Below are 14,152 nucleotides of genomic sequence, written 5' to 3'. Positions count from 1 at the left end.
ACCTAGAAGGACAAGAGCAACAGATACCTAGGAACCCCACCACCTAGAGGTTCCGCTCCAAGTCACTCATCACCCTGACTTGGAAATATATTAATGTTCCTTCACTTTCTCTGCGGCACAATCCTGGAACTCCCTCCCTAACAGCTCAGCGGTGTACCTACACCTCAAGGACTGCAGCGGATAAAGAAGGCAACTCACCAGGGCAACTAGGGATGGGCAATAAATGCTGGCCTAACCATGACGCCACATCCCATAAATGAATCTTAAAAATTTAAGTTTGCTAAAAAGTAAAATCTACATAGGAAATTAAACCCCAAGGAGGATGCAGAGAGTCTGCAAAGGGATATGCACATGTTAGATGATTGAGCAAGGAAGTAGTAGATAGAATATAATATAGCTTGTTGACCAGTACCCTTTCTCCAGCTGATTAATAGACACAAACCTTTCACTTTGAATCAAATCACTTCTTTATTGGCTTCTTCCTTCTTTTGCGATGTTGTTCCTCATGATTTTGCTCATTAACTCTCTTTGGGTGCGATCCACCAGCCGCATTGCCCTCTCACTTGAGCGGGGTGCCGTCAGTGAATGCCGGAAGAGCCCTCTCGCGGAAGTTTTCACGGCTCGCGGGATTAGTCCAAGTCCCGTGAAGCATCAGAGTTAGGATACTGCCCACAAGGGGCGGGACCAAATGGGGCGTGCCAAAGCCGGTTTAAAGCCAGCTTCGGCGAACTTACCCGGTATCCACTGGCATTGCGGGATCCACCGGCTTCCCCAGTGAGGTCGCAGCCGGACATCGTTCAGTACTGGTCCACACAAACGTGGACCAGGCGGAACAGCACCCGGTGAGTCTCCCCGGGCCATCGGAGACCCCAGAGTCGTTGGGATCGATGCAGGGTGGCCCCCGGCCCTCCCCCTGGAACATGGGCACCATGACACTGCCCAGCAGGCATCTTCGCACTGCCATGCTGGCAATGCCAAGCTGGCAGGAGCATTGCCTGGGTTCCAGGGTGCTCGTGCAAGGGTGCACAGTGCCAGGATGACACTGCCAAGCATCAGGGGCTGAGGGCGGCCATGCCCATGAAATGAGGGTGAAGGGGGAGTTTGAAGGGTAGAGGTATGCAGGGCAGCTAAGTAGGGGCCTCTGGGAGGTTGGGGGGTGGTGAAGGTGGGAAGGTGGTGAAGGTCCTGGTAGGGTGAGGTTGCTGTAAAGCGGCTTGGGGGGCCTGGAGAAGGGGGGCCCTCAGGGACCCCATAGCAGAGTGTCCCCACCTTGTCCATGGGTGGGGGTGTGGAGGACCCACAAGCTCACTTAGAGATCAGGGTACCCTTTCAAAATGGCGGCCCGATCTTTGAGTTCAGCTCCCGAGTGCTTAAAAAAAACCCTCTAAATGTGGGCTAAACCAGTGAGAAACTCCTCAGGGCACCAGAAAATGACTGTGTCATTGACTAGTGGTGGGGAACTTGACGGCAGAGCTGCCGAGGAACTCCCTGAAAAACCCGCCACCAATGAACTGTGATGAATGATAACTGTATAACTGTACCTTTAATGTGATGATCCCTTTAAGACCGGGTTTGGAACCTGGGGGACTCAGCCTCTGGCTCCGCCCCCCCCACCCCCCCAGGGAACTGTATATAAGGTAATGTTCAGTGGGCAGCATGCAGTGAGCACAATTCTCGGCAGCTGTCTGGTTCTCTGCTAATTAAAGCCTTTGAATTATCAATCTTCTCTCTCGAGTCGTAATTGAGGGTATCTCAATTTAATTACTGGAATACTTCGAGATGGACAGCGGATTAAAGCTGGAGAAGCTCATTCTGGACTCTCGGTCGCCGGAAGCCACTGAAATTTTTAAATACTGGCTTCGGTGTTTTGAGGCCTATGTGAACTCCTCAGAGACTGCAGTAGACGGACCTCGCAAGCTGAGCTTACTACATGCTCGGGTGGGTCACAGACTCTCCTCCGTCATTGAGAAGGCTACGACGTACGAAACAACAGTTGAAATCCTACAGAAGCGCTTTGTTAAGCCAATAAACGAGGTACACGCCCGCCATTTGCTCTCGACCTCCCGCCAGCATTCCGGGGAAACGCTAGACGAATACTTGGAGAGACTCACCGCGCTCGCCAGGAATGGCGATCATAAAGAGGTGACGGCAGAAGACCATATGAACTTACATATTCGTGATGCGTTCGTGTCCGGTATCCGATCCACATACATCAGGCAGTGGCTCCTAGAAGACTGGGCAAAGGATCTCCAAGGCACGGTAACACTCGCCTCTTCTCTGGAAGCGGCCCACCATAATCTCCGCACGTACTCCGCGGACCTTGCGAACCCGTCTCGATCCCCTCCAGACTCGGCCACGCTACAGGCCTGCGCCACGCGGCGACCCGCTCACACCGAGGACACACCATGCTATTTCTGTTGGCAAAGCCAACACCCACGCCTGCGTTGCCCAGCCCGCTCCGCTATCTGCAACAACTGTGGAAAGAAGGGGCACTTCGCAAAGGTCTGCCTGGCTGGGCCCAAAGGCCAAAAACAAAAGTCTCATCGGGCCCAGAAATCGAACTCCCGGGCCCACAGGCCCCACAACGCGGCTGCGCGCCGGCCTGACACGCCCACTTCTGACGCGTCATCGGCCATCTTGGCGGCAGCCATCTTCAAAATCCGACACGTGCGACCGACGGTGGCGGCCATTTTGTGGCTCACGGCGGCCATTTTGTGAGTCCGACTTAACCGAGGACTCTGACTACCCACAACTGGGAGCGATCACTCTCGATCAATCGCAGCCGAAGCACCTGCGGAACGCAATGGTGCAGGTCCAAATCAACGGTCGTGACACCCCCTGCCTATTTGACTCCGGGAGCACGGAGAGCTTTATTCACCCAGACACGGTAAGACGCTGCTCCTTGCGCACCTATCCTACCACCCAAATTATCGCTCTCGCATCTGGGTCTCATTCGGTCAAAATCACGGAGTCACGAACCTCACTATTCAAGGCGCCGAATACGTCCGTTTTAAACTTTATATCCTCCCTCACCTCTGCGCCCTCCCTGCTGCTCGGTCTGGACTTTCAGTGCAGCCACCGAAGCCTGACACTAATGTTCGGCGGACCCCTGCCCCCACTCACGGTATGTAGCCTGGCAACACTTAAAGTTGCACCACCCCCCCTCTTCGCGAACCTCACTCCCGACTGTAAGCCCGTCGCCACCAGGAGTCGGCGGTACAGTGCCCAAGACATGACTTTCATCAAGTCAGAGGTTCAGCGACTGCTAAAAGAAGGGGTCATAGAGGCTAGCAACAGCCCTTGGAGAGCACAAGTATTGGTAGTCCGGTCTGGGGAAAAGCAACGAATGGTGGTGGACTATAGTCAGACCATAAACCACTTTACGCAACTCGATGCGTACCCACATCCCCGCTTAGCAGAAATGATGAACCAAATCACCCAGTACCGGGTATTCTCCACGGTCGATCTAAAATCCGCCTATCATCAGCTCTCTATCCGCCCGGAGGACCGCCCCTACACAGCCTTCGAAGCAGCCGGTCGGCTTTTTCACTTCCTCAGGGTCCCTTTTGGCATCACAAACGGAGTCTCCGTTTTTCAAAGGGCGATGGATCAAATGGTGGACCAGTATGGCTTACGGGCTACATACCCGTACTTGGATAACGTCACCATCTGCGGCCATGACCAGCAGGACCACGACACAAACCTGAGGAAGTTCCTCCAGACCGCCCGGGCCCTCAATCTGACATACAACAAAGAGAAATGCGTGTTCCACACAACCCGACTAGCCATCCTCGGCTACGTCGTGGAAAACGGTCCTCGGCCCAGACCCTGACCGCATGCGCCCCCTTAAGGAACTTCCCCTCCCCTGTAGCCTCAAGGCACTCAACCAGTGCTTGGGGCTCTTTTCCTATTACGCCCAGTGGGTCCCCAGATATGCGGACAAAGCCCGACCACTCATTAAAACCACGGTTTTTCCCCTGACGGTTGAGGCTCAGTCGGCCTTCAGTCGTATCAAGGCCGATATCATCAAGGCCGCCATGCACGCGGTGGACAAAACCATCCCCTTCCAAGTAGAAAGTGATGCATCAGACGTCACCCTGGCTGCTACCCTCAACCAGGCGGGCAGACCAGTTGTGTTTTTCTCCCGAACCCTCACCGCCTCGGAAATTCGGCACTCTGCAGTCGAGAAGGAGGCACAAGCCAAAGTGGAGGCCGTGGGGCACGGGAGGCACTACCTAGCCGGTAGGAGGTTTACCCTCGTTACCGACCAATGGTCGGTCGCCTTTATGTTCGATAACGCACAACGGGGCAAAATAAAGAATGATAAAATTCTGAGGTGGGGGATAGAACTCTCCACCTATACGTACGATATTACATATCGTCCAGGGAAGCTCAACGAGTCCCCAGATGCCCTGTCCCGTGGCACGTGCGCCAACGCGCAGAAAGACCGCCTGAGGGCCATCCACGATGACCTCTGTCACCCAGGGGTCACCCGGCTTGCTCACTTCATCAAGTCCCGAAACCTACCTTACTCCACCGAGGAGGTCAAGGCCATGACCAAGACTTGCCAGATCTGTGCAGAGTGCAAACCGCACTTCTACCAACCAGACCAGGCTCGCCTGGTAAAGGCCTCTGGGCCCTTTGAGCGACTAAGCGTGGATTTCAAAGGGCCCCTCTCGTCCACCAACCCAACGTTTATTTCCTCACTGTCATCGATGAATTCTCCCGCTTCCCAGTCACTGTCCCCTGCCCCGATATGACCTCGACCTCCGTAATCAAGGCACTGCACAGCATCTTCACCCTGTTTGGTTTCCCCGCTCATATCCACAGCGACCGGGGTACATCGTTCATGAGTGATGAGCTGTGTCGATATCTGCTCAACAAGGGCATCGCCTCGAGCAGAACAACCAGCTATAACCCGCGGGGAAACGGGCAGGCGGAGAGGGTGAACCCGACAGTTTGGAAGGCTGTCCTTCTAGCCTTACGGTCAAGAAGTCTCCCGTAATTGAGGGTATCTCATGAACTTAGAAATATTTTTGGCGAATCACGCCCTTTGCCTTTCCTTTTTATACAGATCTTGCTGGCACAGATCTCATGCTTCCAGTCATGTGCTCACAGGGCAGCACTGATCAATCACTGTCCTTGAGTCCCGCATGTTCAAAGAGTTGTGACTATTTCAGGGGTCGTAATTCTCTCAGGGACACGACACAGAGGGGTCTGTGTTAACTCACTGTCTGTCCCAGCAACAGCCATTGTCCAATCAGCTCCTTTGCCTTGAGCTGATAGCAATCTCCTTTGAGGCCAGGAGCCTCCTGTTGTCCCGCATCCTGCCCTGCATTCCCAGAAAGCCCCTGCGATTTCTTTAGTATCTTTGTTACTTGGCCACATTTCCCATCAGGCTACAGTGCCTATTGTAACTTGGCCATATTTCCCAGTAGACCTGGGGCCAGGGCTGCAAGCTTTGGGGAATAAATGTCTTCATCCAGAGGGTGGTGAACCTGTGGAATTGTCTACCACACAAGGCTGTGGAGGCCAAGTCACCGAATATGTTTAAGCAGGAAGTAAATTGATTTCTAGATTATAAAGGCATCAAGGAATATGTGGGGGCAGGGGTGGGGGAGGGGGGTGCAGGAGTATGGCATTGAGACAGAGGATCAGTTATGATCCTATTAAACAGTGGAGCAGGTTCGAAAGATCAAATGACCTACACCTGCTCATATTTTCTATGTTTATTTCTATGATAAATCTGAAGTTATCCATCTCGATAATAAACATAGAAGAACAGAATATTTTTTAAAAGGTGAAAGACTGGAAAATGTTGATATTCAAAAGGACCTGGATATTCTTGTACACAGAAAGTTAGTATTTCACGTAATATGTTAACTTTTATTAGTGAGGGAATTGAATGGAAGAGCAAAGTGGTCTTATTGTGATTATATCAGACCTTGACGAGACCAGCCCCTGCGTATAGTTTTGGTCTCCTTAGCCAAGGAAGGATTTCATTGCTACAGAGGGAATGATGAAAGGTTTACTAGACTGATTCTTTGAAACAGGGTATTGTCCTTTGAGGAAAGATTGAATTGACTAGACCTGTATTCCCTTGGGTTTAGAAGATTGAGTGATCATCTGAGTGAAACATAAAATTCTAAAGAGACCTGGGGCGTCATTCTCCGCCGGCGGGAGTCTCCGTTTTGCCGGCGCCTGGGGTTTTCCCGATGGCGTGGGGCTGCCCCACAATGGGAAACCCCATTGACCGGCCGGTGTAACGGAGCATCCCGCCGGCGGGTCGGGGCAGAAAGGTGGCGGGGCGGAATGGAGAATTTTGTCCCTGGTATGATAGATGCTTGAATGCTATTTCCCCTGGCATGAAATCTAGGGAGGAAAACCTCAGAATGAGGGGTTAGCCATTTAGGAGAAATTTATGAAATAATGGGTTGTGAAATTTTAGAATTCTCCACCTCGGATGGCTCGATGCTTATTTGTTGAGTTCTTCAATTCTTATGTTCTTAACCCCCTCCACTGAAATTTTAGTATCATTGCTTTGTAAAAGGAAACACTTAACTATGTGTCTATCAGGATAGGTTTACTTGCCCTGCATTTCAGTAAATCTATTTAATAAACTGGTAATTATCATGTGATGGTTTTGTTTTGATCTCCTCTCCCAAATAACATTATTATTTTGACGTAATAAAGTTATTTTAGTTAGTTTGTTGCATTCAAAATCATTTTAGGAGGGCTATCTCCTTCCTGAAAAAATTACTGGTATTGCCTTCTTAATATAAGATACCACCTTGTATCCCTGTGGTAATTATACTTGCCTCACCCTGCATTTAATCTAACCTTACTGTATCCTATCCTTGTATAACCTACTGTGCTAACTGACTTTGAATACTTTCTGTGACTGGTGGACAAAATGTAATGTTTTTGTTTCAGTTTCCTTGGGATATATCATTTTGATTTAGTTTTGTTACATTTTCATGCTGGTTTGCGTGGTGAACACAGTTGTGTCTCAGTGAAATTCTTGTGGTATTGCTGTTTTAAGATAGTAGGAAGTCTTACAACACCAGGTTAAAGTCCAACAGGTTTGTTTCGATGTCACTAGTTTTCGGAGCGCTGCTCCTTCCTCAGGTGAATGGATACCTCTTCATTCACCTGAGGAAGGAGCAGCACTCCGAAAGCTAGTGACATCGAAACAAACCTGTTGGACTTTAACCTGGTGTTGTAAGACTTCTTACTGTGCTCATCCCAGTCCAACGCCGGCATCTCCACATCATGTTTTAGGATAGGCACTTGATTTTGGAAACTTAGGGCTGGGTAGATTTAAATCTATTATTAGACAGTCTATCTAAAATTGAATTTTTTCATCACATGATTGGATGTACAATTCAGGTGAGGCATGTGATTATGGTTCACTGGCCTATTTAAGTCGGGTTCTTATTCAATTTGCTGTGTATACCGAATGATTGGCCAGTTTCCATGACCAGTGCGCACAGTATGAAATCAGGTGAGTTCTGCCGGAGTTTATTTGCTTGATTTCAATGGAATTTAATTGGTTATTGAGGCTCCCCAAAAAATCTTTACAAAGCAGAAGACAATTTTATAATTTATGATTCATAATTTTTGCAATGATATCCAGAATGTTTTACCATTTTTGCACAATGTTGCTAATATTAATATCATTTTAATTTTAGTGATTGCGTTTAACTTTTTACCCCTAGGAATTTGGTGATCTTCATGCAGATACATTGCATATACTGTCAAACTGTTTGGAAGAGGCGCAGAATGTTACAATCATCCGTGACTCAGGAGCCCTGGAAAAGGTTTTGGTATTTGTAGCCACATCCACTTATCCAGAGGCACAGAAACATGCAACAAGTGCAATAACAAGATCAGCTCGTAGTACTAGTATGTCAGAACTTAATTTTGCAAAATATATTTAAGATACATTATGACATAGATTGAAGCAATTGGAAATTTCTATAGGTTATTATTTGATCAAAAATAATTCTTAATACAGTCTAAATAATGCTGTTTTTTTGGTCTGCTGTCACTGTTGTGTGTAACAGCACAGCATAATTTTGTATGAGAAGTAAATGATTGTTGATGGGAAGTACCAAAGATATATGAATTTGCACTGGGATGTTTTATAAAGTGCTGCCCTCTAGATGGAAAGTCTGTTGCATGCTCACTTTTTAAACTTTTTTTGTGGATTTATGCTAATTGTCCACTTGCAGTATTTTGCAAATTTGGCCTCATGGGCTGAGGCTGATGCATTCCCTAACTTGCACTAAAATGATAATGACAGTGCCTTACTTGCTGCTCTCCAGCTTCCTCCCTCCAACTTGATTTTTAGATGCTGCTAGTGTATGTTTCTAGCCGGAACATGATTTTATAGTTGTGCACTACAGGATTTTACGTTGCACCACAAAACATGATGCAAAATTATTTTTAGGTGCAAGAGAAATAGAACGCGGTTTGCATTATTTTTGCAATTCGTCACTTTCCTGTGCCAGTAAATTAAAAACCAAAGTTAGTGGTGATTTGGTCAATCTCACACGTTTAATAACATACTTAAAAAGACCACATGTTATAACATATGGCTTAAAGATGGACAACTCTAATGAGAGTTCTCCTTTCTATTTCTGTTACTGTAGCATTTCTTGCTAAGAATTTTCTCATGGTATCATTTATTTTCTTTCGCATATTGTCAAACGAGATGCTGAAGAATCAATATTCAAGTCTTAATTTAAATGTTATTATATTTGCATGCTGCTGCCATTTGTAAATTATAAGTAAAAGTTAAACGCTGTGATCCTGTAGTGGAACGAAGCTGGCATCAAATTAAGTGCAGTCCACATGAAAGATCAATGAACCATTGTCCAGGTTCAGAGGCAATTACAAAGTTCTTAAAAATATATATTTAATACAATTCTAAGTTAAAGTAATCTATTTTGAAAATGCTTTCTTCTGCAATCATTTTCTATTTTAATTATGTAGGTGTCAGAAACTGTGGCTTAACAGGTAGATTCCAGTTGTGACACGGGGTGGAATTTTCTGCGCGCACAGGTGGCCCACCATTGGTCAGCGGTGGGATCTTTTGGTCCCATCATTGTCTTTTTTTTTGAAAACATTTTATTAAGTCATTTGTGATTTGGTAATTACAAATGTAAACATAACTCAGTAAATAACAGTCTACCCCCCCCCCCCCCCCAACTAACAACCATACCCAGCCAACAACCATACCCAACCAACATGGCTTACACACACAGTTCCCCAGTCCCTCTGGTCCCATCATTGTCAACAGAGTTTCCTGTTGAATGCACCCTTCGCCGCTGTGAAATCTGTGGCGGGGGTGCACCGTTGGTGTGATCGGAAGATCCCACTGGCGTGAATGGCTGGAAAATTCTGGCCAGGAGTTTTATCTATTTTTATTATAAAGGAAGAGACAGGTAAATCAGAAGACTATCAGATTTAGATGGTGGAATTATTGCTTGTTTTCCCTTGGATATAAAAGACTGAGCAATCATCCAGTTGTGGAGTTTAAAATATTAACAGGATTTGACAAGGTAGATATAGAAAAACTATTTGTTTGGTTGAAAAATCGAGAACAAGCCGTGTGTTTGCCCACTCACTCAACTTGTCTAAATCACCTTGAAGCCTCCTAACAACTCAAAACTCTGCCCAGGTTTGAGTCGTCGGCAAACTTGGAAAAATTATATATCGTGAACAGCTGGAACCAAGCACTGATCCCTCCAGTACCCCACTAGTCACTGCTTGCCACTCAGAAGAAGTTCCATTTATTCCCACTTTCTATTTCCTGTCAGTTCCAGGTCTTGGTCCACTCTCATCAGTGTCACCGACGTATCGCAATTTTCAAATGGAAATGTACTAACTAGCATGTGGACAGGTTCAGTGACCAATTGGGAGCCCCAAATTTTTTGATGTCTACCTGGAGGTTGGTCCTCACTGAGGCTGTGGCCGAGAGGCAGCAGAATTTCTACCTGCCCAGAAATTGCCCCCTCCACTCCCCTTCCAGCAGAACAATAGGTCATGGCTGTAGGAGGTGGTGGAGATGAGAGGTCTCAATGTAGGTCCAGTGCCACAAGCATTTCACTGACCTCATAAGACCTGGAAAGGTGAGTGGCAAGCAGCACCTCAAAGCAGCATGCACATGAGCGCAACAAACTATGCTCAGACTTCTACTTAACTGAATTGGATTTTGTTTATTGACACGTGTACTGAGGTACAGTGAAAAGTATTTTTCTGCGAGCAGCTCAACAGATCATTAAGTAAGTGAAAAGAAAAGAAAGAAAATACATAATAGTGCAATACAAGGTACACAATGTAACTACATAAACACCGGCATCGGGTAACAGTGCCAGAGCAATGCATAGCCACATCACTGAGATGCCAGCAACGCTCTTGAAGAGCCATATGCAGCACCGCTCTTGAGTGGCTGCAGGAGCAATGCTCAGACATGCACAGAAAGAGTGAGGTTCTCTGATGTATGGAATCATAGATTATCATAGAATTTATAGTGAAGAAGGAGGCCATTCGGCCCATCGAGTCTGCACCGGCTCTTGGAAAGAGCACCCTACCCAAGGCCAACACCTCCACCCTATCCCCACAACCCAGTAACCCCACCCAACACTAAGGGCAATTTTAGACACTAAGGGCAATTTATCATGGCCAATCCACCTAACCTGCACATCGTTGGACTGTGGGAGGAAACCGGAGCACCCGGAGGAAACCCATGCACACACGGGGAGGATGTGCAGACTCCGCACAGACAGTGACCCAAGCCGGGATCGAACCTGGGACCCTGGAGCTGTGAAGCAATTGTGCTATCCACAATGCTACCGTGCTGCCCCGGAATGCTCAGTTCAATGTCACTAATGGCACAGAGATGCAAAGAGTTCCAAAACTTAGCTGCCTGTATCTTAACTCACACCATGTCCCATTCACCCCTGGAACTTTGGCTCTCAGTCAAGCAAGGACTTGGTTTTAAAATCCTCATTCTTGTTTTCAAATCCCTTCATGGCCTCACCCATCTCTATCTCTGTCATCTCCCTCAGCTCTCAGATTTCTGTGCTCCTCTAATTCTGACCTCTTAAAATCCCTGATTTTAATCACTGCACCATTGGTGGTCAAGTCAATAGCTGCCTGAGCCATAAGTGCTGGAGTTCCTCTCTAAACCTCTCTGTCCCTCTACCTCAACTTATTCCTAAAATCTATCTATTTGACTAAGCTTTTGATCATCTTACCATTCCACCTAAGGAAATATTAGGTCTCATTTTTGTTTTCTAATGCATCTGTGAAGTGCATTGGGACATTTTATTACATTAAAGTTGCTGTATAAATTGTTGAACTAAGTCAAAATTAGGGTCTGTTTAGCACAGGGCTAAATCGCTGGCTTTGAAAGCAGACCAAGGCAGGCCAGCAGCACGATTCAATTCCCGTACCAGCCTCCCCGAACAGGCGCCAGAATGTGGCGACTAGGGGCTTTTCACAGTAACTTCATTTGAAGCCTACTTGTGACAATAAGCGATTTTCATTTCAAATTGAAAAGAATCTTCTAATTTTCACCAAGCCCAAATTTATGTTACACCTTAGATGTCTACTTCTTAGCTTATGGTAAATTGATGTGTTAAGTCAATGATTCATTAAGTATTATGACAGGTTTTCTTTGGCGGAATTGTAAAATCCCAAAAGAATGGTATATATTTTTTAATTTATTTGTTCATGGAATGTGAGCATCTCCGGCAAGGCCAGCATTTATTGCCCTTCCTTACATTTCTATGAGGGTCGTGGTGTGCTTCTACCTTGAACCACAGAAGTCTCTGTGATGTAACTACATCCACAGTGTTGATGGGAAGGGAGTTCCATGTTCTAAACCCAGCAACAGCGATAAAGTGCCAAGGCAGGAGACTTTTTTAAATCGATTGGCTGGGGGGGAAACGGTTCTGGTTCGATATTGAGGTTACCACCTGGGGAAGCAGAGCCAATACACTACATACTTCTTCTCTTGCAGAATACTGGTTCTCAATCTGACTAAGGAGCCGCTGCCCAAATGTGGTAGATATCAACTTCCATGCAGTCATGAGGATTCATAGAACTTTCACAGAATCTACAGTGCAGAAGGAGGCCTTTCGGCCCAGCGAGTCTGCACCGGCTCTTGGAAAGAGCACCCAACTTGCGCCCACACCTCCACCCTATCCCAGTAACCCCACCTCACCTTTTTGGACAGTAAGGGCAATTTATCATAGCCAATCCACCTAACCTGCACATCTTTGGACTGTGGGAGAAAACCGGAGCACCCGGAGGGAACCCATGCAGAGCCGGGGAGAATGTGCAAACTCCACACAGACAGTGACCCAAGCTGGGAATCGAACCTGGGACCCTGGAGCTGTGAAGCAACTGTGCTGTGTTAAGGGTAACAGGAGGACACTGAATAACAACTGGAGGAATAGGAATTAGGAGGCAGGAGGATGGGAGGTTCTCAGTGGGCGATAGGGGTGGTTGGAAGCTGGTCTCATTTACACAGGTTCGCAGCACTATTTTTGCAATCGATAAAGAATGGAATGTTGAAACAACAAGAAAATGTTAAGTATGGAGGGGTCTCCGGGCATGTGGAGGGTGTTCAGCAAAACAATTTAGGGCATGTTGAAGGGATGCCCTCTATATTTCCTGCTCAAACCATTGAGATCGAGGCTCAGCTGAGTGCTGGACTTGTTGGCATGATGTACAATCAATGAGATTTGCACCTATACTGTTACTGGATCAAAGTCTTGGAACTCCCTCCAACAGCACTGTGGGTGCACCTGTCATGTGAGAGTACCTTTAAGAAATGGGTGTTTATTACTGCAGTGATGTCAGAGAGTGGGTGGAGCTGTGCTGTCTCTCGGCTTTTTACTTTCGTTTTACACTGTTTGCTGCAGGGTGTGTTTTAGTTTCCTTTTCAGAGCTGGATAGCTGCAGTCACAGCCAGAAGGTGTATGAATTTCTCTCTGTAATCTAAAGACTATAAATCGATCCTGGTGATATAAAACTAATAACAGTAGTGACTTTAACCTGATGTGCGTCTGGTAAAAGGTGTTTTTAGTCTTATGGATGTTAAAAGGAAAGCTTAAAGGATTACTTAGTGTTGTATTCTTTGGGGGTTGTATTTGAATTAATGGTTGCTAAGATGTTCACTATGTTTTAAAAAGGTTAACTTGAGTTCATAGAATAAACATTGTTTTGCTTTAAAAAATACTTTTCCATTTCTGCTGTACCACACCTGTAGAGTGGGCCGTGTGCTCCCCATACCACAATCTATTAAAAGTTGTGAGTCAGGTGAACTCCATGATACACTTTGGGGTTCTCTAAACCCTCGCCCATAACACACCTATACCACGTGGACTGCAGCGGTTCAAGAAGATGGCTCACCACCACTTTCTCAAGAGCAATTATGGATGGGTAATGAAAATGCTGGCCAAGCCAGCGATGCTCACATCCCGTTAAAAATAATTTAAAACATCTAATGGTGCATGTTTAGGTGAGCATCTATTAGTATAGGTGTTGTAGCGCATTTGACCTTTGGTATATGATCTTTCAAGAGGCATGTAAGAATGCATGTAGGATCAAACAGTTAAGAGCCACGGCTGCTGCACAGAATCTAAATGGACCCTACAAGCCTCAACGTTTCCTGGTATACTAGCCATGGGCCTGGATACGCCACAGCGTTTGGCGCGGGAGCGAAGAACCCACTTTCACACCGAAATCGAGCCCGGCACCAGTCTGGTGATTCTCCGGGATCCGAAAATTGGCATGATCACGGAGTACGCCATGTGGCTGGGGGCCCATTGACAGAGCATCCACGCGGTTAGATGCTCGTGCGCGCGGCTGATCGGGGGCGTCTCATTTTTGCGTCTGGCTCCGCAGTCCGAGTTTGCCATGGGGAGGCTGCCACCGTGCGCATGTGTGGACTTCAAACCGAATGTGCGGGGGCCCGTATCCGCAGCTAAAGCTGGGAGATTTACTCCGGGTCCCTGCTAGCCCCCTGCAGGGCATTGAATTAGTTCATCTTTTTTACAAGAATCTCTGGAGTAAAACTCCAGCGTTTTTACGCCGGCGTGGGGACATAGTCCCATTTTGGGAGAATCCAGATCAT

At 46.9% G+C, this 14,152-nt stretch overlaps 1 protein-coding gene across 7 annotated transcripts in view; it reads left to right on the top strand.

The window, feature by feature from the left end:
* armc3 (armadillo repeat containing 3) overlaps positions 1-14,152 on the top strand; it is a 212,604-nt gene that overhangs the window by 107,456 nt on the left and 90,996 nt on the right. For all 7 annotated transcript variants that reach the window (XM_072508495.1, XM_072508496.1, XM_072508498.1 and 4 more), the window contains one exon: positions 7,719-7,905. In XM_072508495.1, the coding sequence (XP_072364596.1) occupies positions 7,719-7,905 (187 nt within the window). The remainder of the gene's footprint in view (positions 1-7,718; positions 7,906-14,152) is intronic.

This window comes from Scyliorhinus torazame, chromosome 6 (assembly GCF_047496885.1).
Source record: "Scyliorhinus torazame isolate Kashiwa2021f chromosome 6, sScyTor2.1, whole genome shotgun sequence".
Lineage (NCBI taxonomy): Eukaryota > Metazoa > Chordata > Chondrichthyes > Carcharhiniformes > Scyliorhinidae > Scyliorhinus > Scyliorhinus torazame.
The sequence above is the reverse complement of the archived record's forward strand: the minus strand, read 5'-3'. Positions and strand labels throughout refer to the sequence as shown.